We start from the raw sequence: 26,066 nt of genomic DNA on the forward strand, positions 1-26,066 counted from the left end.
TCCAGGTAATCACACACATAAGCAAACACTTGGAACACATAGAACATACAAGAAAGCATGTATTTCAATGATTGTACTAAAGAGTTTTAAGCACGTCTTATCATTTTAAGCTATGGGCCTTGATTCTGGGGGGGCAACGTGTAAGTATGGGGTAAACCTGTGGGTGGACCCATTTGCAGGATTGGAGCCTGAAAATGGAATAATTTAATTATGCTATTATTGAAAATTATGTTGCTCTTCTGATTTGTTTCTGGAATTACAGTGACATCTAGAGTCCAAAGTAGCTTATTCACAAGTTATTTCCTAAAGAGTTATTTCCTAAGAGAGATTTACACTATCATTTTATTTTCCAACATAGAAGAAAAATCACACTAATTCATCCTAACACAGTGTTATTGTCGAGTTCCAAATTTCATGAATTGACAAGCAGAAATCTTACTAATAAGTCAATCATACTGCATTTCAAAACTGTACTCTGTTCATTTTTATTTTAATATCCATACTTAACGTAGGTATATTCTGTAATGTGTTGTATAAAGAATTCTTTCCTCACATAATTAACCTGTGGAACTCACTGCTACACGATAACCCTGAGGCAAGATTGGGGTTGAAAAAATTAATTATTTGTATAAATAACAAGAATATCTGTAGCTACTCAGGAATAAATGTTTATTCCTAAAATATCATGGTTCAAGAGAGAAGAAGCTAGCCATTAATTGCTTGGGATAAAGAAGAAAGTTTCCCTTTTGTATAGGTTGTTTTATAATTTTATCCATTATGTGATGTGAATTTTTGTTCATTTTTATGCCTTCTTGTGAGATACTGGGTATGGGTTGAACTCTCTAGTCTGGCACTTTCTTATCCAGCAAAATCCATAATCTGGCATGATTTTAGTAGTTATCATGGGTCTGGCCAAGTGTCTGTAAAGTTTGTTTAGAGCCACCAGTCCTGTGTCTGTGTTCTGTGCTGTTTATTTATCTGTAATTTATCCCTAAATATCTTGTAAAAGCCCAGCAAGCAGTAGAAGTGTTTGTAATGTTGCTAGACAATACTCACCTCCCAAATTCTTTTGTTTGGCACCAGTCAGGTCCTGAAGGTGCTGGACTAGAGAGGTTGAATCTGTACTGACCTATGGAAATGAAACTGAACTAGATAGATCACTGCATTGGTCTGGTATGGCGGTTCTGTGTTCTGAACAGTTGCAAGATGTTAAATGAGGCCTCACTACTGGATGCAACTAACTCTTTGCTGAGACAATGGGTGAGACCAGCAGGTATCTTGTAAGGCTCCTCGGGAGTGCAGATTAACTAAGTGAGAACTGGTGAAGTTTGACAGGCACAAAGGGTTAGGGTTATACTCCAGTATAGAGATTCAGTGTCGTTTTAATGGGGAATAAAACACTGTTTCTAGCTAGCACCCGGGGATTTTTGTCTGCCTGATGCAAGTAAATGTAAACATTGACAAAGATCAGTCTTTGGCTGGGCCTGTAGACTAAGCTAGCTTCCTACCGCATAGTATGGATCATGTTTGAGGTTACCCAACCTATAGTATTTTATGCTTTTATATTGCCTATTGTTTCTACCTGTTCTGCATACAGCCAGCCAGATTCTACTGTTGCACTGGTATAAATGCCAAATTACTGTTGACATCAGTGGTAGTTATAGCTGATTTCCACCAATATAAGTAACTGATAACGGAATTTGACCCAGAAGCTTCATTTTCTTTATATGCCTATCTCAAACCTTTCAGAAACATTTAATTCACAAAATACAAACAAAATGTATATGTAGAACTAACCCTAAATGTGAACATCTTCATGACATATGATTAGCTCTTCAAAAGAAAGTAAAGACCTTTTCTAATATTTTTTATTTTGAAGAGGGAGAGGGCTAGGTAATGTCAGACACAGGAATGTAATACTCTTCACATTTTAGCTGTAATACTGTCATTTGTGTTTGATAATCTGTTTGTAAAACACTTTTTAAAAAGTACCGTTCAGGGAGAATTCCATTTTTTAACAAGTCTCTCTTTCAGAAAATTAATTTTCTAAGTCTCAAACGTTCAACTGCATTTCACATAAGGTATATTTAGTATGTGACGTATTTTGAATTTTGTCATCTGTTTTGATAGATGGTATCGTCTGGTTCCAGACACTCCTGCAAAACAAATAGAAACAAAAACAAATTGGGAAAGGTTATTGTGTAATAGTTTGCCCCACTGAGGAAATATTTCTACAACATCAACTTCCTTTCTTTTGTTACTGCTGAAGAATGCTTCCTCCTTCCTTCTGTCCCATACCCAGATGCCTTCATATACCTGCAGGATTCATATCCTTTTTCAGTCACTATTGACAACTCAGAATACAGCTCTAAGGGAGGCACAGTCAACGGAACAGTTGTGTTTACATTATGTGCGTGCTCACATCTGCTAGTCCCTGGGTTACATCAGTGGGGCTTTGATGGCTTTCAGGAGGACAGTTATAGAGGAAAATTGTCAGGGGCATGAAAATTAAAACACAGGTTGTATGTGAGGGCAAATGTTTGACCTGTCAGTGCTGAATGTCTATTTCATTTTTGTATTTAATCTGTGAAGTATATGTTCAGCTTCTTGAGTAGTATGAGAAAGGAACTTTATTGTTTGTTCAATGTGGATTCAGGAGTAATTTTCTATTTGGAAGTGCGCGTGTTCCTAAAATAGTTTTTCTATAACATATGTGGTATATAGGAAATGCAGTATGATGTAGTTTTAAAAAAAGGGCTTTTATTATAAGTTTGGGAGGATGAAATAACTGGCATGCCTTTATATAATACCACAATGTATTCTATGTGTGTTGCATGTATTACAATAGTTAATTGTTTTAGGAATGTTTTGATTTTTTTTTTTTTTTTTTAGAATTGTTATCGGAAGTATTTTTGTAACTGTCAACTACAAGTTGAACCTTTTTAATCTGGAACTCTGTTATCTGGCAACATCTGTAAGCCAGCATGATTTTAGTTAGCCAGATGATCAGTTATCATGGGTGTGGGTAAGTTTCCTGTGGTCTCATAAAGTTTTTTTTTTTTTTTTTTTTTACAGCACCAGTGCTGGCTCTCAGTGTTCTGTGCTGTTGTTCATCTGTAATTTACCCCTAAATGTCTCCTAAGAGACAGTAAGCAGTGCAAGTGTTGGTAATATGCTAGAAAATATTGACCTTCTGTCATCTGGCAAATTCTCTTGTCTGGCACCGGTTAGGTCCTGAGGGTGCTGGAAGATGAGAGAGGTTCATCCTGTAGTAAAGCCATGTGCCCTCATTTGCATAGGTCCCAAAGAGGAAGAGGAATTTAAAACTAATGATATGCTTCCAAAAGTGAACTGGAATAGCTTTTTCTATATCTAAAATATGCCATGGCTTCAAACTCTGGCATCTCTGGCCTTGTCAGACAAAATAAGTTCAAAATCTCTTTGGAGAAAAGAATATATCCACAACAATCTGTAGATCTCCTTTTAGCTCTGCTTTGATTGGACTTAGGAAACCTTTGGCACTGTAAGTATTGAAAAGGTGTTGCTGATTCAGGACTGACTCTTGCCAATGCTAGCTCTCAGGCAATGAAGTCCAGATCTGTAGGAAATGTAATGTAGTTCTGAAATTTGCTTCCCCATTCTTCACATACAGTGAACTATCAATAAATAGTCATAAGATTTTGAAAACTCCCTTTCTCGTGTTACTGGTAACTCACAGGCTGAGGATGGTCTTCAGCATATCTCTTCTTGTACAATTCTTGTACAATTGCTCGGCAAACTGTTCGCCCACTCATATTTTTCTGCAGAGTAAAATGCAGTTAACAATATTATAATAGAGACAGATTGGAAAAATGCATTTGCTTTTATATAACATATTTTCTGGGTTTTTAAAACACTTTTAATTATAAACTGTCACCATAACTTCAACCAGTATGCTTCCCAGCTAAAAGGGGCTGTGGCTATAGGACAGCAAAGATTTCTTACGGTGAGATTAAATTCGTCCTTTAACTTGTAAATTTTTTTTCAAGAGGTTGTTGCAGCACATATTATAAATATGGTTTCAGATATGGTGGACCTCATCTAAAGCTGTCATCCAAGGGACCAGGATCAGTTGCGTGGCAGAAGTTGGCTTTGTAACTAGCATTCAAACATGGTTTATTGTGATCTCTAAGGCTATGTCTACACTAGAGCAATTGGTCAACAGAAGTTTCTGTGGGAAGATATCTTCAGGCAAAACTTCGTCTACAGATCATTGACAGTGTGAATTGCTCTTGTGATCTACTAGGCAGTCTGGCCGCAGAGAGCAGCTGACTACCCGACCACTCTCTCAACAAAACAGCCATCCAGAAGCACAGCAGACAGGGCTGCTTAGTGTCCTAGAAGCCCTGTCTGCCAACAGAGGTCCCCCTAGAATGTCCAGACTGGCTTTCTGTCAACAGAGGCGTTGTGCTTCATGGGGGAGTGGCAGAACGCTGTCTATAAACGTGCCGCATTCTGTCGATTTACTGTCAACATAACGACAGCGGGCGCTTTATGGGTTTTGCCGACCAAACTCTCTAGTGTAGACATAGCATATGTTACTGTAGAGCCATCGCTTAACACAGGAAGTTGCCTGTTGGAGGTGGCCATGATCATAGCTCACTGTCCAAGTAACCAGAAAAAACAATGAAGAGAAACTATTTAAAGTTTGGGCAACAAGTCATTTGCTAGAGCATCTGTGTAAATGTCACTGAATCAGTACCCTGCCTTTATAGGGTCTTGGGCACTGATGCACGTTGGTCTCTCCTGTTTTCTGGCAGTGGCAAACAAGTCTTAGCTTCCTGAAGGGTGTAGTACTTCAGTATAAATCTAGTTGTTCGGGTTGATGTGGGAGTAGCTAGGTGATATTGGTGGCCTGTGATGTGCAGGGGGTCAGACTAGATGGTCTTGTGGTCCCTTCGGGCCTTTAACACTGACTCTAAATGCAGCAAGTAGTTTTTTATAAAACTTAGGCACTGGATCTCTTATTCCCTTACATCTACAGCAGTGGTTCCCAACCCTTTCACTAATGTGGACCTCCAGTTGCCCTCCCCCCAAACCATTAACGGACCCCCAGTCACCTCCCAAACTGTTTGCAGACCCCCATCACAGCCAGTTTTAGCCACTATGTATACTTCGTTAAATGAAAAAGGAAATCACAACATAGATTTTTTTTCGGACAGCAATTAATAACGTTGGAAGATATTTCATTTAAAAATAGATTGTAACTTTGCTATTTATTTAAAACTAATTTTCAATGATTATTTTTATTTTTTTCATGGACTCCCTGCAATATTTTTGTAAACCCCTGGGGGTCTGTGGACCCCAGATTGGGAACCACTGAGGCTACAGAGTTTGAACTCTATATATTTCCAGCCCCAGTAACACTTCTTGCCTGAGACATCAGTTAGCTAGTTTAATATCCCCAGATATGTTGAAGGTTATGTTTAAAATGAAACAAAACAAAACAAAAAAAAAGCCCAACAACTATGAATCAAAGACACCCCAGACAAGTAAGATTAATATTAACGTACGTGGTGTTCTCCTTGCAGATCATCTTTCCTCATTTTCTTTACCAATTTGAATTTTGACTGCAAAACAAAATCAAAATAATTCTGCATGCCAGATAATAAACCCAAGGAGGTACTGTAGTAAAATGTTTTGCTTGCTCATAACATTAGGGATAAGTCCTTTTATTTATCAAGTTAATGTAAGAATTCCAAATACTGATGATTGTTCTAAAAACAAAAATACCACCACACACTTACTAAAAACCAATGTCAGTGTTTTCAGTAACCGGGTTTTAAACCTCTATTCCTCTTTTCAGTCTCTGGTTTTGGGAGAGCTTTTCCAAATGTAAGGTGCCCTGCAGTCCTTTCCAATTCCCTTTTCCAAGCTTTCTACAATATTTTGAATAGGACCTCCTTATTAAGTAAGAGTATTGCTTGAAGTAATTTCATTGTACTTGCATCTAGTGTTATATAAATTTCATTATTAGTTTATTAATGGAAATTAATCCATGGACCTTACAACCTATATGTTGACAGCAATGCTCTTTCTTGTTGACTATTTTTCTTTCACAATATTTTAATTTTATCATACTTTTTATATTTTTTTATAGTCTGTCTCATTTACAGAATGATTTCTGGCAATACGTACCAAAGTTGCTTTAGATTGTTCCAGGGATACTTTGGTTTCTGCTGCCTTTCCCTTGAAACTGTAATCTGTGTGAGAGAGTTTTCTGCTGCATATGAGATGTAATCGTCAAACACAACTTCTAAAACTAATTTGCCATGTGTAAGGGAAAAGTAATTAAAATTCATTATGACCCTTGGCTCCTGCTGAAAACATTAACTCTATTGAGAAGTCAGGATGAAAACAACAAATAAGAAAAGTCAGAATTAAACCCACCTTGTACAATATGAAGACTGCAAATATGGCAATGCTGTATAGAAACAGCAAAGATGACAGGACTGCCATGAGGATGTATCCTTCACTGCTGTACTTCTTAGACCCTTTGGTTATAATAAAAATCGTTAGAATAATGCAAACTGTTCTATTTGGATCATATTCTTAGTAAGGATAATATTTGTATTATAGTCACTTTCATCTGAGGAACTCAGTACTGCATGTGCACACATTAATTTATTAGTCAATCCTGGTGTTAATTTCCATCTTGGTTCTTGACTGAATGAGACCTCTTTTCTCCTTGTCAGCTGGGACACTTGACAAGAGTCATTAGACTCAAACAGCTGGGGACTAGAGATCAGGCGTTCTTGATGGAGAGCCCTGGATTTGGGAGTTTTTTCTCTTTGTCACCATAACCCTCTGACGGTCTAAAATCTGACCTTTAAGGAACAAGTCTGAAGAAGAGTAAGACTCATGTTTATACAGACTTCAGTGGAGTTAGAGCTAGGCTGAATGTAGGGTGAGTTTGGAACTTGATTTGGGAGAAAGAGTCCATTAGTTAGGTTTGTGTTTTAACTTGTGTAAATACATGTAGCACTTGTTATCGAGTCACATGTAAACAAAAGCTTAGTTAATTAAGCCACCTCCTCCCTGAGATTATCATTATCCCTGTTGGTGGAGATAGTAAGAAACTAAAGTGAAATGATTTGCTCAAGCTCACAATATGAATCTATGGCAGAGAATCAGCCTGGAGTCCCAAGATCCTTCTTTGTCTGTTAGACAGTCTCCTAAAGATGGCAATTTCTCAACAGAAGCTTTTTTTTTTAACTTACGGCTGTTACTGTTGGTGTGTGATTTATTTGTGCCAGTCCCAAAACTCTCCATGAAGCTTGTCATGGAGTGTTTATATGGTCAGTTAACAAAAAAGAAAATACAGCATCCAGTCTTCTGGATTATTATTGAACATCTTGAAGAGTCACTTACATCATATGATAGCACAGCATCCTTAGTAAACCATACAAAGATGCTGATTTTTAGTTTTGTTAACCAAGTATCTCCCTAAGGCTATGTCTAAACTACAGAATTCTGTTGAGAGACTGGAGGTCTTTTGGCAGAAGTCTGTCTCAGCAGAGGGGGTTTTCCCAACATTTGGCCCCGTATGGATGGGCCAAATGTCGGGAAAGCCTCACCTGACGGAACTGTCAGCAGAAGATACGAAAATGCATTGTGCAATTTGCCTATCTCTTGCTGGCCATTCTCGGCAATCTAGACACAGCCTAGTTGATCTTTGTTCTGTACCTGGAACTTCTGATGTTGATTTGACTTTCGTGCATATACCCATACACATGACTTGGGTCTTATTTGTTTTTCAGATTGATACTAAATCTACAAAGTTACCACTAACCTATTAATGTAATAGTTTAAGTACAAATAATTAGAGGTATTTAGAAAAGAACCATATATTTTATTAAGATTTGTTCATAAGGAGTAGTGACTGACCTCTTTTCACCAGTATTGTTCCACTCCCGGTTTGCTTAGATGTGCTTGTATTTGAATTTGAAAATGCTATTCCACAGATATAAATGGCATTGTCTTGTACAGTCAGTTTGTTGATCTGAAGTGAAGCAGCATTTTCGGGCTGTAATCCAATCTTTTTGAACTTCTCTGTGTCTGTGCATTTTGGTTGACACAAAGCCTCATGTTTTGAGGCAAGATAACGAAACCACAGAATCTCAGGGGAACCTTGACACCCAGAAACAGAGAAATTGCATGTTATGTTTACAGTTCTTACAGGGTAGTCTACTTCCTTAAGTGGACTTTGACTTACAGCAACTTTGCAGGTGTCTACAACACAACCTGTTGAGAAAAAACACATTCTTGAGTGAGAGAGGATTTAAAAATGAGAGATGTTGCAGATTAAAAACAAGTTACTTTGAATTTACACAGAGGAGGGAAAAAACCAAAGCAGCAGTCATGTAGCACTTTACAGACTGACAAAATAATATATTAGATGATGGAGTAGTCATGCCTGGATTCCGAGAACCTGGTCAGTTGAGCTTGGGATCAGGACCCCATGCTATTCTAAATTTGAGTTTGGGGTTTGAGAGAGTTTTGGTTAAAGTGCAGTTGCAATGAGTCAGCAGCAGTCTCAGGACCTAAGTAAGGCAGCCCTGAGGAAATTGTGCAGTGACAGAGAAACTGCCTTTGGAAACAAAGTTACCAACCAAGTCCTAAGAGATTTACCAATGGAAAGGGACCAGCAGATGCAGTGCAGCCCTCAACTAGTGGAGTAGAAAAGGCAGATGATTGGATGGGTCAGATGAAAGTCATCGAGCTTCGTATAAAAGAGGCCACTTTGGCACGAGAAGCGAGAGAGCGGGATGCCGAATTGAGAAAGTGAGAGGCTGCGTTGACATGAGAGGCTCACGCCTGTTTTATGAAAGACATGGAGATGAAACTGAGGTTAAAGGAGCAGCGGAGGCAGTCCCCCGAGAACCCACCCCCTCGAGACAACTGAAGTTGGGAAAAGGTGTGCCCCATTTACCGAGATAACGAGGATATTGTGGAGTTCCTGTCTGCGTTTGACCACCTCTGCATGGTGAACTGCATCCCAGGGCAGCAGCGAATGCCTGTCCGGCTGACCAGACTGACTGGAAGAGCCCGGGAGGTATTTAATGAACTCGGGGATCAGGATGCTCTAGACTATTAGTGGGTTAAATATGTGGTACTGAAGCGATTCAGGGTCACTCCTGAGTCCTACAGGGTTAAATTTAGGAAGTTTAGAATGTCTAGAGATTGTACCTGTGTTGAACATGCTCACAAACTGATGGGTTTTGTTAAGAAGTGGGTTATGGGGGCCAAGGCAGATGGACGTTTTGAGATACTGCTGGATTTAATCAATCTGAAGCAGTTTCTAGACATTGTTCCTGACCATGTGAGGGCAGCAGTCTGTGAAAGGGAGCCTGGGTCTGTCCTATGGGCTGCAGAGCTTGCTGATGGCCCTACCCAGAATAGGGCTAGAGAAGGACACTGACCCCCTGGGAAGAGCAGTCACTGCCTGGGAACTGAACTGCCCAGACCTGAAGGGTAGTCCTAGGCCAGCTGGCCCAAACCCCACAATAAGCACCAACTCTGTCACCTTGAGCCCCCAGCCAGGCCTGGTGGGTCTCAGTGATGCCACCCAGGGTTCAGCTGTGGGTAATGTGGTGGCTCATGCTAATCCTTTAGCCTCCAGTGGTCTGGGAGAGGAGAATGAGCTTGCCCACTATCTCAGGTCTGAGGCGTGGAAAAGGAGCCGGAGGTTTATTAAGGAAGCAAAGGTCAATGGTGTTGTGGGCTAGGGATGGCAAGGAACAAGCTCTGATATCACTGTAGTCAAAGGGCTGTTGGTGAGTCCGGGGGGCATGTTACTAGGGGAGTATGTGATGGTCATGGCGCTGTCAGGGTACTCTGTAAACCTGCCGATGGCTCAGGTCCACCTCAAATGGGATGCTGTGAGGGTAAGGTGCTGGTGGCTGTCCAGGATCTAATCCCATCTGATACCCTGGTAAGGAATGATGTAGTGGATGTGCTTGGCCGGGTTAATGTCATAACCAGGTTGCAGGGGGGGTACGGATCTGAGGCAGACTCCCAGGCTGAGAGCCAGGGAGGGGACTGTGAACAGACCAAGGGTGTCTATCAGGCAGGGTCTCAGGAGGAGCTGCCTGAGGACCCAGAAGTAGCTCTGGGTGGGGGTGAGGCCCAAGCAGAGTTCAGTAGGGCACAACAGTGCAATGTGTCCTTGGAGGGGGCTAGGGCTGATGCCCAGAATCAAGCCCCAGCACATGAGGAGTGAGGCATGTTCTTCATGCAGGATGGCCTGTTGTACTGGGAGCCTCCGACGGGAAAGAAGCACCCTCATGCAGCAGCGTGCAGGCAGCTGGTGGTGCCAGAGAACTATCGCAGTGACTTGCTGAGGTTCAGTCATGATGGGTTGTTTGCAGGGTACTAGGGGACAGGGAAGACCTGTGACAGGCTGGAGCAGAATTTCTACTGGCTGCACACGTACCAGGCAGTGGGAGAGTATTGCAGGAGCTGAGAGTTGTGCCAGAAGTGCAAGGGGTCAAGGGGGCCTAGTAAGGCTCCACTGCAGCCTCGGCCCATTATTGGGGAGGCATTTGCCTGAGTGTCTGTGGATCTCGTGGGACCGCTCCCCAAGCCATCCAGGAGCGAGAAGTGCATCCTCATAGTGGTGGACTTTGCCACCAGATACCTGGAGGCTGTAGCATTGTCTAATAGGGAAGCAGAGATAGTAGCAACAGCCTTGTTTTGCTATTTTCAGCAGAGTGGGATTCCCTAGGGAAATGCTGTCGGACTGTGGGTCTAACTTTGTTGTGGTTTTCAAATAACTGTGGGAGTTTGTGGGCTGAAGCACCTGAAAGCTGCTCCCTATAACCTCCCAGATGAACGGGCTATTAGAGAGATTCAATGGAACATTGAAATCTATGTTGCAAATGTATGTGGACAGGCGCCAGAATGACTGGGATGTTCTGCTGCCGTATCTCTTGTACGCATGCAGAAGTGTGCCTCAGGAGTCTACAGGTTTTGCTTCTACTGAACTGCTCAATGGAAGAGGGCCCCTATATCTGATTCATGACTCATGGGAGGACAGTGTGGAGGGGTCAGGGCAGCCAATGGTGGAGTATGTGGGGCAGTTTAACAGGAGTTTGGAGGAGACGATGGCTATGGTGCAGCAGAATATGAAGGAGAGCCAGGAGGTTAAGAAGGCCTGGTATGACAGGGATTCAGAAGAAAGGGTGTTTGAGATAGGTACCTGGTGTTAGTGATAGATCCTGTGAGGAGGAATAAGATGCAGGACGTAGGGAATGGACCATTTTCGGTGGCGGAGAGAGTAAATGTGGTGGATCTAGCAGCATCCATCTTGGATCTTTTGTCTTTTGGTACCTGTGCCTGTCTCCAAGGGTTCTCGTTCCAGCATGTGGACCCCAGTAGGCCAGATCTGCAGTTCTACAGACCTACTGAAACTATGTAACCTGAAATTGACTTTCAGAGACTTTCAAGAATCAGCAAATAGCACTGCTGACCTGCACCAATAGCTGTAATTGATGTATGTAAAGTAAAACTTTATCATTTTTTTTTCTCTAGCTCTGTTCTTTCTTTTGTGTTAATAAATCTTGAGATAATTAGATCTAAAGTATTTGGGCAAATGTATTATTTTGGGTGAGATCCAAGTATATATTGACCGGGGCTGTGGCTGGACCCTTTGGTGCCCTGAAGAATCTCTGTGGAGTTGGAGAAACAGGTTTAAGAACCTCTCACCTAAGTTTGGGTTGTTGGTCTGGGCTGGTATAGCATCTGGGAAGTCTGTGGGTTTGATTGTGTGGTTTCTGGTTGGCCAGTGGGATTAGCAGAGGTATTTTGCAGCTGATTTGGATTTGCCATAGTGAGAAGGAAATCCCAGCTTGGAGCTGTAAGTAGCCTGAACTTTAAGCAAAGGTACCATGGGTTGATTTTTTTTTCTAGTTGTGTCCAGAAGCCCTATCCTATGACTATTTTGTTAGTCTTCAAAATGCTACATGAATGCTGCTTTGATTTGTTAGAACACAGACTAACACAGCCACCACTCTGTTACAATTCAACATGCAGAGGAGAAAAAAGTAGTGATACTTCAAATATGTGTACTCTCTTTTTGTTTTTGTTTTTTTAGAAGTTGCTTTTTAGATGCTTCCAAGATTGCTTCATGATCCAAATATCATTTGAACTTTATTTCATACTTTTCATATACAGAAGAAAATATGAAAGTGATTGCTTATAGAGCATGGGTTTCCCAGGTCAGCAGTGCCATGTGCTAGTACTGACATTTTAAAAATTGAGCAATATACAGAAAAAGGAAGGCAAGGCAAGGTTAAGCAGGAAAGAGAACTTAGTTTAAGGAACTGAGTCACCAGCAACTCAGAAGCTTTCTGTTTACTATACCTGTTATGACAAATGCATTTTTATCGAGACCTTATAGAAATCTGTAATTTCAATAGGATTAAACTCACCAAAATAATTCTATCAAAATACTGGTTAAATGCCTAAAATTTAGATCATTGGAATGAAAATAAAAAAGATATTGCTAACCCACTTTTTTTTTTTTTTAATTTTCTAGGAAATATTTAGCAAGCAAATTACCAAAAAAAACCTGAAGTGGATTCTTGTACTTTAGATCAAATCTGGAATTAGTAAAAATTCTGTGGTGTAATCGATATAGTAGAACATAAGGCTACATCTACACTAGGGAGTTTTGTCAACAAGACTGGCATTTTATTGACAACGCTCGTGGAGCGTCTACACACAAAATGCATTTTGTCGACAGTCTGTCAGCAGAACCGAGCACTTTTGCCAACAGCATTCTGCCTCTCCGTGATGAGGAATAACGCCTTTGTCAGTGGTTTCTGTTGACAAAAAAAGCAGTGTAGGTGCTCTGGGGGCGGGTCCTCTATCGACAGACGGGGCTTCCGGGGCTTCTGGTTCACCAGGCAGCACTGTCTGCTGTACTTACAGTCAGCTGTTCTGTCAAAAGAGGGCCAGGCAGTCCAGCCGCTCTCTGACAACAGAACAGATCACACATTTGATCCATTTTTGTGTATGGATGCAATAGGTCGACTGAAGAGTTGTCAGAAGATCTCTTCCAACAGTAACTTCTGTCGACAGATCGCTGTAGTGTAGAGGTGACCAAAAATTAAGATAACATAGAATGTTACTACTCAGTATTGTCTGAATACTTACGTGACTTTTTTCATCTTTGCACTGTCTGATATCCTGGCCAAGCAAATTGAGGCAAGAGGAGTTTATGGAGTATATTTCCACAGGAACAGAGAGAAGGCATTCTCTTTCTTCACTAGCACAAAGCAACAGCAGAGCCATCCCACAGTGTACAGTACGTTCACAAGGTGGCTAATCTCTCTGTCCCTGCCCTGACCCCACTCTGCACTGGGGTGGAGGGTGCCCCATAGAGCAGAATGCTGTGACATGCAGTTGCTGCAGACATTGTACTCTGGATTCTCAAAACCCTCATTCTGCCAACCCTGTAGAGCAGTGCTGCAGCAATTTTGCTGCATCTGGGGTCTGCTATGCTGGAGAGGAGAGAGGATTTGGCCTAATGTTTTTTAGATTATGAGGCCATTTTGTATAATTCTTTTGGAAGAACATTCTTTCATTAATATTTGATTAGGAAACTTTATGAAGACAGCAGAAATTAGCTAACTCAAAACCAGAATTTTTCCTTCCCCTCTTTCATTTTATGCACTTGCACCAAATGCATACTGCATTGTTCATCTTATTTGTAGGAAATACATATGTGAATCTTTTCAAGTAGGTGAAGAAGCCAGCAAGTTGAAAAATAAAATGCCTTACCAACATGGTATAGAATCCAGTTGAATTCCAACACTAGCACGACTTTGTATTTATTGAAAGGTGCCATTTCTCTGTGTGTTTGTCCAGAAATGGGTCTGCTCAAAAATAGAGGAAGATAATTAAGGAACTTAGTTTCACAATGCTCTTGATCTCATGCTTAGACACTTCCCACTTGCATATATTTACTGGAATTAAATACTGTGGTCAGTAAATTTCTTAAAGATACAGTATACGTTTAAAACGTAAACCAGTTACATTTTTCAGTTATATGGGATTGGTGAAAATCTAGTCTTTTGGCAGCAAGGGATCTTTAAATAATTAAAACTATATTGCTGAGTTGTTTCTGATGATTTCACTGGCTGTAACAAATATGAACACGCTTTTCATTGTTATAAAGTTATCCAGAACTCCATTTCCTCTTTGGGAAGACCATAAACAAATAATCCTTCTCTTTTCACTTACCAAAATGGCCCTTAAATGAAGAGATTCTGTAGACACTGTTCCATGGGATCCACTTAAGATTTCTTTCCTAGTTTAGCGTGGAGTCTTTTGAGGTAGATTTTTTTGGGAAAGAGAAAGAGGGTTCATTTCTGTTTTTTAGCTAGTAGTGGGACTACAGTATTTCTGACGCATTCATAACAAATTGTGGTTGTCATCTGGCTTTATTTATTATAACTAGCTGAAGCCAGCACCAGGAAGGGGGTGTCTCAGCTAAGAATGAGAAGGCATTTTAATCTTGGCCAAAATGTTACTTTCTCAAGATACACCTGCCAAGTCTGTTTCACCTAGATGATCTTACTTTTCTGTATCAAATAGTTAGGTGGCCATGTGGGATTAAATGTAGAATTATTAACAGAGGATTTAACAAAATATGAGCTGCGGGGAAAGGGGAGGCGGGGTGGGGATGGACTCTGAACTCAAGCAAGGCCCCTGAACATTGTGGTCTCCAGAGGGACTTGTACAAATGCATTACCTATCATATGTTGGGGTGGAACATAAACTCCGTAACACAAAGTAAACAATATAGGACGCTTGCTTTCAAGAGACTGCTATACATCGAAAAGTATCTTTTCTTTAATTTTATTTCTAAATTTCAGTGGTTTTGTTTTCTCAGTAGGTGGCAAGTGGGAAAAACCCTCAGAAGTTTTGGAAATCAAGGGGCAGACTTGGGAAGAACAGGTGAACAGCCTACCAGAAGTTTTCAGGAAAGCTGGTTTTGCCATAGAGGCTTTCACCAGACTGCCATACTTATGTGAAGGTGATATGTATAATGACTACTATGTATTAGATGATGCTGTCTTCGTCCTCAAGCCAGTGTAAGCATATATGGAGTAGAAGTCTCCAGAGTCAAACATGAGAAGCAGCCTCTGAAAGAGGTGTCTTGATTTATGATTACTTAATGGGAGGGAATTTTGGGATTGCCATTCTAAATAAATATCATGTAAGAATTTTAAATGCCAAAATACTAATGTATTTCTTTGTAGTGTCTTTATAAAGGACAGTTTTTTTAAAAACAGACTATTCAGTTGAGAATTTTTACCAGCTCTTAGCCCAATGATGCAGTCTGCAATCCAACATTAATGGGAGATATTTTTTATACTTAACTTCAGTAGGAATCATAATCCAACAAAAGCAATAGTCATGATGATACAGGAATTTATACACCGTATGGATTATTCTTTAAGAAAAGTGAAAACTGGCAATAAAGCTGTCCATTCAGTTCAGAATGTTGTGGAATACAAAGAGTTGGAAAGGGTATCTTTCCATGTTAAGAAGTTATTTTATCTTTGACTGTCATTCTTCAGTACATCTTTTTAATCATGCTAATAAACTTTTTTGAGATGACCTTTGCATTAATTTTGATGTTCATTTACGTAAACATAGCTATGCTTGTCTGCACAAACTGTTACATGTGTAGATAAAAGAACCCTCTAGCAGTACAACCAACTTTCATTTTAACAGAATTTAATTGTTTTGAAGACTAATGTAATCAATTTTTTAAAAAAATCATTTGGGAAGGGGTTCTTCCATGTTCCTCTCAATCTCATGAATCTTCCCTGCTTTTGCACACATCAGTAAGGCGGGCTAGTCAGGACATATGAAAGCTGTTCCTTAAACTGATGGATAGGGTCAAGTCGATACGTGAGACTTTCACAGGTTGAGTGAATTTTATCCAAAGAATTCCAACTAAAGAACTAAGGTAGGAATTTTCACTTGAGAACCTCCATCCATACATGTACACTTGTGCTAGGATAAATACCTTCCCTTCAACCTTTATGGCTACGGTTACACTGACCAGAACTTCTGTCAGCAGTATGCAAATGGGTGATCTCGAAAATGCAAATAGACACTCATTTGCCTGTTCACTCACTGGCTGAGACTGCTGCCAGTGGAAAAAAAGCAGTGGAAAGAGGGTTCTCCCAGCAAAGCGCCCCCCTTTGTCAGCAGCCTCTTATGCCTGATTTTTTTTCAGCAGAACCACATTTTGCTGGCAGAACCACATTTACATTGCTTTTTTCTTGCCTGCGGCAGCCTCTACCAACAAACAAATATGCAAATGACTGTCCATTTGCATTTTTGAGACTGCCCATTTGCATACTGTTGCTGGCAGTTCTAGTCAGTGTAACCATAGCTAAAGTGTCTGTCTATAAGTCTTCCACATGCTTGATCAAATCATTGTGTTTAGCAATTTGATCTTCTCCTTCCAGGGAGTTTGAATGAAGCTTTAATTTAATCTGCCCAGAAAAGGGATTAGCTCCAGTCTTTCATTTACTTAGAAGCTCTTCTCAGTGCCTATCTTCCATATGCTGGCTCCATAAATTGGAAGAGTCTCTGAACTGGACCGTGGAATGTGGAGAGAGCTTCTTGATAAGGGAGATGCAGAAATGAGCACCGTACTTGGATTGCTACAATGCTTCCCTGAGTTTAATGCGCACTAAAGGGGTATAGCTGCTGTGGCACCCTTGAAGTTGTAGCACCCACTGTCCATGGCCACCTCTGTTGACCTTGAAGGACCAGGACTCTCATCTCCTTATCCCCAGTGAAGAAGATATGTGACACCAGCTTTACAAAGTCTTTCAAAGCTCAGATTTTCAGAGCTACCTGGGGATTTTCATTAATGGACACTGGGTGTCTGAATTTTCCAGGTGGCTCTCAAAAATCTGTCATTGGGTCTGACTGAGCCTGGCTGCCCTGTAATAGCATCAGCACCCTGCAGTCCTGTCTTGCTGATCACAGCTCTCCAGCTAGTCGGAAACGCTCCCCACCCCTTTGCTTGAATACACATTGCAGACAATACAGTGAGGGAGGAATTCTCAGCACACAGGTACACAGCACTTCTGGGAGCTGAACACTAGATAAATCTGTCATGCCGTATAGAGATCTATACAATACAAGCTAATGAAATTCACCCTCTTTCTCAATGAATCAGAGAGGTAGTCGAATTTCGTCTATCTTCAAAAACAACAAGAAGTCTGAACTAAATCACTTTGCTTATTAACAAGTCCAATGTAAACAATTGTTATGGGGGGAGGAGAGGTTTAGAAGTTTCAATGAGAAACAAGAAGTCCTGTGGCACCTTATATACTAACAGATATTTTGGAGCATAAGCTTTTGTGGGCAAAGACCCTCTTTATCTTGTACTTGTTAATAAGCACAGTGATTTAATTAAGTGTAGGGTGATGAGGTTCTGTTTATAAAGGGGCACTCCCATATCTAAGCCCCCCTGTACCTGGCCTGACTTTTGCTTAAAAAGGGGCAAATTGTCCCAGATTTGTCTCCGCCTCATCAGCACCAGCAGGTCCTGCTTCTGGCTTCAGCCCTGCTGGCCAGCCCGCTACCCACCAGCAGTTAGTGGGGGAGGAGGCCAGTAGCCAATGATGGGGCAAAGAAGCTGCATGCAGGGCTGGCTGCTCCCCCACTGTTCTATCAGTGCAGCCCCCATGCAGTGCCAGCTCTTGAACAGCAGGGCTCTGGCTCTGGTTCTGTTTCTAGCTGATACTGGCTGCGTTTGGTGAGTGCACACGAGTGCTGGGTGGTGGCCAGTTATGCGTCACTTCTGTTGTCCAACCATTAGCCTTTTACATGTTCCTCTTCATGCTATCCTTTGCCTATTGTGGCCCTTCAGCACCGTCCCAAGCCTTGCTACCTCTCTACACTGGCGGTGTCCAATATGCTGCCCCTTTGCCACGTGTGCCAAACCGGACAGCGTGATGTGGCGAATGCGGCTCCTTGCAGCCGCACAAATGGAGCGCCCGCCGCTCCTCCGTGCACACGCCGCACCACTTGGTGGGACAAGCATGGTGGGAGGGGTGAAGGTGGCTCCTCCTGCAGCTTGCTCAGTCTGCAGGAGGGCTTGGGGCTGGGCGGCACGGCTGTCCAGGTGTGGGTGGCAGAGCGTGGTTGTCTGGGGCTCGGGCAGCTCCAAAGGTAGCTCTGGTGAGTCATGGGGGGTGTGGGGGAGTAGGGTGCCTGGGTGTGGGGAAAGAAGGGCACCCAGTGTGGGGGGTGATGCCTGGCTGCGGGGTGGCGGGAGACATGTGGCAATTGCTTCAATTGGTTTTAGACACCACTGCTCTATACCCTCCCCTGGGTAGGCATTCTGCTTCCAGCACTATGCAGAAAATCAGGCTCTGATTAGAGCACTGAGCTCACCAACAGCCTGGCTGGCGTGCTCCTTCCTTCCCCCACTGCCTGTGGCTGGGCTGGTGCCCTGAGAGAGCCCAAGACTTTCTGGCTCAGGGTGCTGGCCAGGAGTTGCTGAGCCCAGCGTGTGCTAAAGCTCCATAGGGCACTGACTGGGGAAAGCCTCTCTATCCCTCAGCTAAGCTCTGCGGTGGTGGGTGGGGGGAGCAACTTCCAGCCTGTTCACACCCTGAAACTGATGGTTCCACAGCTGTTAAACAACCTCTTCATTCACTCCAAACACCCACCCCTGGGTTCTGCTCCCAAGAAACTGAGGGCTGGTCCTTCCCCTAGGCAGGCTGCTCTGCTGGGCCATTTCTCTGCCTGGGGTCACTGAACTCCCAGCAGTCAGGCTCACTGGACCCTGGTTCACAATACTTAACCCTTTCCTGTCCATGCTGTAGCCAGTGGACAGGAAGTGGATGGGTTATGTTGGTGGCCATCAGCAACCTTTTGATACTGTGTGATCAGGAAGGAACAAGCTGCTTCCTGCCATGCAGTACTATTGATGGAAAGGAAGGTAGCAGAGACATGAGCACTGCAAGATCATCCTGTCGCCCCTTCCTCCTTCCCTGAGCCTGGAAATACAACCTAGATGGGGCTACTATAAGGTGAGTGCATTAACTGGTTGAATAACTGTTCCTAGTGAGTAGTTACAAATGGTTCACAATCAGGCTGGAAGGAAACAGCAAGTGGGGTTCTGCTGGGATCAGTTTTGGGACCAGTTCTATTCAACATCTTCATCAACATTTACATAACGGCGTGAAGCATACACTTACAAAGTTTGGAGCTGATACCAAGCTGGGAGAGATTGTGAGTGCTCTGGAAGATTATTGAAAAGGATTTGGACACACTGGAGAAGTGGTCTCAGGTAAATATGTTGAACTTCAATCGGGTAAATGCAAAGTATTCCACTTAGGAAGGAACAATTTATTTCAGACATACAATTTGGAAAGTGAACTGGCACGACGAATGTATAACAGAGAGAGAGATTCATCAGGCCAGTTCATTTTCAGCACTATTTCCAGATCTGAAGTGGGTCTGCCCCCCACGAAAGCTCATCACTTAATAAATTATTTTGTTAGTCTTCAAAGTGCTACAGAAGTGCTGGTTTGTTTTGTGAAGATACAGACTAACACGGCTGCTTCTCTGTGACAATTTGTAGAGTGACTATCTAGGAAGGAGTACTGCAGAAAGGCATCTAGGGGTTATAGAGGACCACAAGCTAAATGAGAGTCAATAGTATGACACAGTTGCAAAAAATAATAAATTATTAAACCATAACCACCAGCATTAACAGGAGTAACATGCAGCTGACAAAGTGACTCTTTGCCCACAAAAGCTTATGCACCGATAAATCTGTTAGTCTACAAGGTGCCATGGGACTTCTCATTGTTTTAACAGGATTGTAAGCAAGATACGAGAAGTGATTCTTCTGCTCTACTCTGTGCTGATTAGGTCTCAGCTGGAGTACTGTGCCCAGTTCTTGGGGGCCTCAGTTCAAGAAAGATGTGAACAAACTGAAGAGAGTCCAGAGAAGAGCAACAAGAATTATTAAAGGTCTAGAAAACATGACCTGTGAGGGCAGGTAGAAAGAGTTGGGTTTGTTTAGGCTGGAAAAGAGAACACAAGGGCCAGGTCTACACTAGACCTGAAAGTCGATTGCAGATATGCAATACTAGTTCCAGCCATTGCATAGCTAGAATCACTATATTGGAAATGGACTTTTGTGACTGGCTTCACTAAGGAAGATCGATGGGAGACCTCCCTGAGTACAGGGGTCGACTGCTGACCCCAGAGAGATTGATTTCATGCCTCTTTACCAGACACGTGAAATCGAACTCTGGAAGATCGACCCTGGCTTCATGGAAGTATAGAGAAGTCCTGAGAGGAGACGTAGTAACAGCTTTCATCAAGTATCCAAAAAGATTGTTACAAGGAGGAAGGAGAAAAAATTCTCCTTCACTTCTGAGGATAGGACAAGAAGCAATGGCCTTAAGCTGCAGCAAGGGAGGTTTAGATCGCCATTAGGAAAAACTTCCTGTCAGGGTAGTTAAGTACTAGAAAAAATTGCTTAGGGAAGTTATGGATTCACTATCATTTGAGATATTTAAGAGCAGTTTTCACATACACCTGCGAAGAGGGAAGGTCTAGATGGTGCTTCGTCCTGCAATGACTGCACAGGATTGGACTTGACTACCTCTCAAGGTTTCATCCAGTAGTATAATCTGGGGTTTTGTATGTCGTTGCCCCAGTTAGCAGCTTCCCCAACCCCAAATACAGTAAACGCTCAAAATATGCAGCTTCAAGTTGTGTGTAACTTGCTTTAACACAAGTTAAGCACAACTTGAAGCTGCTCTGCATCTGTCAGCCTGCCTAGCTGCCTGCAGCTGCCTGTAGCTAGGTGAGCTAAGAGCCCCTTCTCCCTGCCTTCCCCCAGCCACACAGCTGACAGCCATGCAGCTGGGGGAAAGCAGGGAAAAGCAGCCAGGAAACTGACCAGCCTGGTGGGTCAAAAGGTTATGTTTGCTGAACAAAAGGTCATGGTTGCTCTTTTAAAGGAACATTGACTTATTACAGCTTTGAAACCTTGTTATGCAGAAGAAAAATGTTGAATTTAACCAATTAATTTAAAGGAAACAAGCATAGAAAATTTTTCACCTTTTCAATTGTTCCTTTTTTTCTCAGTTGTTTACATTTAACACAGTATTGCTATACTATACCTGTTTTTTCCCCTCTGCTGCGTTCTGATTGGTGTGCATCAGGAGAAGCATTTCCAGCAGATCTAAAGAAATTATTACCTCTACTTGGCAATGGTGAGGACACATCTGGAGTATTGCATCCAGTTCTGGGCCCCTCAGTATAGAAAGAATGTGGATACATTGGAGAGGGTTCAACAGATTATGAGGCTGGAGCACATGACTTAGGAGGAGAAGCTGAGTGATCTGGGCTTATTTAGTGTACGGAAGAGAAGACTGAGGGGTGATTTGATAGAAGCCTTCAACTACCTGAAAGGGGGCTCTAAAGAGGCTGGAGAGAGATTGTTCTCATTGGTGACAGATGGCACTGATTTGCACTTCCATTCAAAAGGACATTTGTAGTTGAGCAGTCAGTTTGTAACTCTGCTCTTTATTCAGAGGTTTTACTGTACTGATTTATATATTTAAATTTTGTTGTTTAAGTTAAAACAAATTCAAGTAGTGATTGGGAATATTAAGCAACTTGTGGATATTTCAGCCACCCATTGTAATCTTTATGTAATTGTTCATTACTTTCATTTTTATGCTTTCTGCCTTGGAAGGGTATCATTATAGAACCTTAAAGGCTATTTTTTTTTTTCCTGGAAGAGGAAATGTTTTCTAACATAACATAATGATTCTCACTACAGCAACTGCTATTTATATCTTGGCAAAAGAGTAGAGTCAGAGCAGGTTTGGAGGACAAAAGGATTAGTTTACATTTGGGGAAGTGCATATTAGTAAAGTTAAAATTAGGAAGCTTCTTTGTGTATGTTAATGATGTGAAAATGTAACCCATAATGTGTAATTTACTCCTCCCTCCCCCAGTTTACCTAAACTCTGATTCTCATTTGCTTTGGGATCCCTTGGGACCAAAGTAGGGCAACCATATCTCCCTGTCCTATGTATGGAGTATGGATTGGATACATGGACTGCAAGATGGATAGAAATCTGGCTTGACAGACGGACCCGTCAGGTAGTGCTCAGTGTCTCGGTGGTGGTTGGTTTCAAGTGGAGTGCCCCAAGGATCAGTTCTAGGGCCAGTACTGTTCAACATAGTATCATAGAATCATAGAATGCTAGGACTGGAAGGGACCTTGAGAGGTCATCAGGTCCAGCCCCCTCCCTCATGGCAGGATCAAGTACTATCTAGACCATCCCTGACAGACATTTATCTACCCTGTTCTTAAATATCTCCAGAGATGGAGATTCCACAACCTCCCTTGACAATTTATTCCAGTGTTTGACCAACCTGACAGTTAGGAACTCTTTCCTAATGTCCAACCTAAACCTCCCTTGCTGCAGTTTAAGCTATTGCTTCTTGTTCTATCCTCGGAGGCCAAGAAGAACAAGTTTTCTCCCTCCTCCTTATGACGCCCTTTAAGATACCTGAAAACCGCTAGCATGTCCCCCCCTCAATCTTCTCTTTTCCAAACTGAATAGGCCCAATTCTTTCAGCCTTTCTTCGTCTTTATTAATGACCTGGATGAGGGGATGGATTGCACCCTCAGCAAATTTGCAGATGACACTAAGCTAAGGAGTCAGGTAGATAAATTAGACATTAGCGATAGGCTCCAGAATAGCCTAGACAGATTGCAGGATTGGGCCAAAAGAAATTTGATGAGGTTCAACAAGGAGATGTGTGGAGTACTGCACTTGGGATGGAAGAATCCCAAGCACTATTACAGGCTGGGGATGGACTGGTTAAGTACCAGTACAGCAGAAAAGGACCAGGGGATTACAGTGAATGAGAAGCTGGATATGAGTCAACAGTGTGCCCTTGTAGCCAAGAAGGCTAACGGCATATTGGGGGGCATTAGGAGAAGCATTTCCAGCAGAGCTAGAGAAATTATTACTCTCGACTTGGCACCGGTGAGGACACATCTGGAGTATTGCATCCAGTTCTGGGCCCCTCAGTATAGAAAGAATGTGGATGCACTGGAGAGGGTTCAACGGATTAGGAGGCTGGAGCACATGACGTATGAGGAGAAGCTGAGTGATCTGGGCTTATTTAGTGTGTGGAAGAGAAGACTGAGGCGGGATTTGATAGCAGCCTTCAACTACCTGAAAGGGGGCTCTAAAGAGGATGGAAGGAGACTGTTCTCAGCGGTGACAGGTGGCAGAACAAGGAGCAATGGTCTGAAGTTACAAAAGGAGAGGAGCAGGTTGGATATTAGGAAAAGCTTCTTCACCAGGAGGGTGGTGAAGCACAGGAATGTGTTACTGATACAGGTTGTGGAATCTCCATCCCTAGAGGTTTTTAAGTCCCAGCTTGATATAGTCCTGTCTGGGATGATTTAGTTGGGTTGGTTCTGTTTTAGGCGAGGGGCTGGACTAGATGACCTCCTGAGGTCCTTCCAGCCCTATGATTCTATCATTCTAAGGCTCTTACGGAGGAAGGAGCACCGTTCACATCAACCCCTGCACTGCCCAGCCCTGCAGACAGCACTTAGTGTCACACCCACTTCCCCAGGCAGAGTCAAAGTGCCAGCCCCTGCTTGGCATCCCAGGAACTGCCGCTGCTGCTGTTCTGAGGCAGCCCAAGTGCCCAGACTCCAGCGAGCAACGGCATGCAGATCCAGCAGCTGCTCTGCACAAGAGCTGGCACCAGCCTCCCGCCCACCAGGCAGCAGCAGTGTGCCATGCCCCCTCCCTGCCCCGCATGCTGCCAGCAGAGAAGGGAGCCTGCCTGAGGTGAGCCCTGTGGCTGGGCTTTGCTCGGGGGAAGGGGGTGCTTGTCGCCCATGGCACAGGCAGAAAGAGGGGCCAGCGGCACCAATTCCCCCTCCATACCCCCCATGCTCATTCCGCCTTCCCCTCCCCTCTCAGCCCCCAGCTCTGCCTGCCTTCCCCAGCATGCCCCAGCCAGAGGAGACATGCCGCCAGGGCTCTGGTTGTGGGAAGCCATAAGGCTGGATGTTCCTTGGCGAGCCTGACCCATACTGCTTCCTCCGCTGGCGCAGGTGGCCCTGAGTACTGGGATCCTCCGGCAGGGGAGGCAGGAAAATATACCTGGCAACATGGGGGCATGGGGTCCTTTGCATGTGGGGCCATGTCCAGATTTGTGGCACCTGCCTGGATCCTGGCTGGGTCTGCTGTGGCTGGGGTTCTGACTGAATCGCCATTGGGAACCTACAGTCTGCCTTCCTTAACAGCAGTTAATAAGCGTCCTCTGTAAGATCAGTGAGATGAACCAGGTGTTTCTTCAGTAGCATCGGTACCTTGCTGGGCAGTGTTACCACAGGCTGTTTAACTGCCTCGCTGTGTTTCTGGCAGGGTCCTGCAGTGATCCCTTAGTGGAGTAGCTGGTAAGCGTTTGCAAACATCGCTGAGCCTCTGTGACTGGTGATTCTCAGCTCGGGATCAGTGCACCCAGATGTATTGCAGAGATGCATCAGCCGATCTAGACGTTTGCCTAGTTTAACGGCCAGCTACATAAAAAGCCCTAACAAAGTCAGAGCAAACTGAAATTTCGTATAATGGCATGTTTATGCTGCTCTATGTCCTATGCATTAAAATGTACGTAAATATTGATATTCCAGTTGATTTATAGGTCTGTGGTGAAAGTGAGAAAGTAAACAGTTTTTCAGTAACAAGGTGTTTTGTTATTTTGGGTCTGATTTTGTAAGCAAGTAGTTATAAGTGAGGGGAAACTTGGGGAGTATGCAAGAAAAATCAGAACCTTTGAAAGGGTAAAGTAGTCTGGAAAGGTTGAGAGTAACTGGTTTGGATTATTTGGATGAAAGCTGTTATCACTGTGTTTCTGTGTCAGTAATCATGTCTGGGGGTACTGAGACTAGCTAGCTCAGGTAATACTGACTTAGAAGAAACAAGTAGGCTTAGAGCAGATCGTGTTAAATAATACAGTGAAAAAGTCACAAATTTCTAAACATTTCCATTTGAAATTAAAAAGGCCAATGAAGTAAAGACTTTGGCAATTCCTTATATGTAACTAATTTATGAAAACAAGACAAAGGCATGAATATAAAATACATTCTTCACCTCATCCCTTGGAAGGGAGAATATGGAATAGTCTTAGAATAAAAAAAAAAAAACCTGCTTACAAGGATGAACTTGTTTTGCCTGATTTTTGTTTGGTAGTTTCAGTGGTTAGCGGAACACTAAAATCTTTCATTAAATAAGGCCATTTAAAATGGCAGTGTTTTCTCATGCAACGTAATTGCCCAGTTCAGTTCAAACACTTCATCACCTTATAGGTTTATTGAACATACTTTAATTAAAACAAATTCATACAGCAGATGAAGTTAGTTTGAAGGAGTAAATCAGGATTAAGAATGGAGATGGAATGATTTGTTAAACTGTGCCACGTAATTCTAAACCTTACTGCAAAATTAATAGGGCAAATGCAGAAACTAACACAAGAAAGTTCATTGTCTGAGAAACTGGATATGTTTGAATGAGACAGATATCCCCTAGAACTCTGAATGGAATAGCTGAAAGGGAAGTGCACAGACTTTTTCAGTCTGTGCAGGATGAAAAAGACTAATGAGGCCTTCTCAAAATCAAATGTTTTAAATCTTCCATCATAAATATTGCCATTTGACATTGACTTTTTTGTTTTCTTTTGCAGTTCAGATAGGACAGTAACAGACAGTAGAAGAAATGTACAAAAATCTGAAGATCTGTCTCTTGTTGCTATTAATGAACCATGCAGAGGCTGCAAATGGTCAGATGTCTGATAAAGGTAAGATTAGAAATCTTGCATAAGAGACATAGACTGTTCTGTGTATTGAAAATGCTGTATGTAGTAAAATGGATTTAGTCCAAATGAGAAATATGGGATCAGTTTCTTTGCTGGCA

At 42.5% G+C, this 26,066-nt stretch overlaps 3 protein-coding genes across 4 annotated transcripts in view; 2 read left to right on the top strand and 1 right to left on the bottom strand.

Moving 5' to 3' along the window:
- The window catches only part of METTL9 (methyltransferase 9, His-X-His N1(pi)-histidine), a 33,457-nt gene extending 17,794 nt beyond the window's left edge, over positions 1–15,663 (top strand). The window contains exon 5 of one of the 2 annotated variants that reach the window (XM_075010568.1): positions 14,939–15,663. In XM_075010568.1, the coding sequence (XP_074866669.1) occupies positions 14,939–15,144 (206 nt within the window). In that variant the 3' untranslated portion in view covers positions 15,145–15,663. The remainder of the gene's footprint in view (positions 1–14,938) is intronic. The other variant, XM_075010569.1, reaches the window with a different exon arrangement.
- IGSF6 (immunoglobulin superfamily member 6) lies at positions 1,788–14,418 on the bottom strand. The gene is made up of 6 exons (XM_075010570.1): positions 13,825–14,418; positions 7,927–8,283; positions 6,430–6,533; positions 5,553–5,609; positions 3,717–3,800; positions 1,788–2,156 (listed from the first exon to the last, which is right to left on the bottom strand). Exons 1-6 carry the CDS (start codon positions 13,889–13,891, stop codon positions 2,115–2,117), a joined length of 711 nt encoding a protein of 236 aa, XP_074866671.1. The 5' UTR covers positions 13,892–14,418; the 3' UTR covers positions 1,788–2,114.
- A 10,205-nt stretch (positions 15,664–25,868) lies between the features above and the next one.
- Positions 25,869–26,066, top strand: part of OTOA (otoancorin) — a 53,766-nt gene continuing 53,568 nt past the window's right edge. Inside the window, exon 1 of the mRNA XM_075011108.1 lies at positions 25,869–25,950. Within this exon, the coding sequence (XP_074867209.1) occupies positions 25,869–25,950 (82 nt within the window). The remainder of the gene's footprint in view (positions 25,951–26,066) is intronic.

The sequence above is a fragment of the Carettochelys insculpta genome, chromosome 16 (genome assembly GCF_033958435.1).
Source record: "Carettochelys insculpta isolate YL-2023 chromosome 16, ASM3395843v1, whole genome shotgun sequence".
In the NCBI taxonomy this organism is placed as follows: domain Eukaryota; kingdom Metazoa; phylum Chordata; order Testudines; family Carettochelyidae; genus Carettochelys; species Carettochelys insculpta.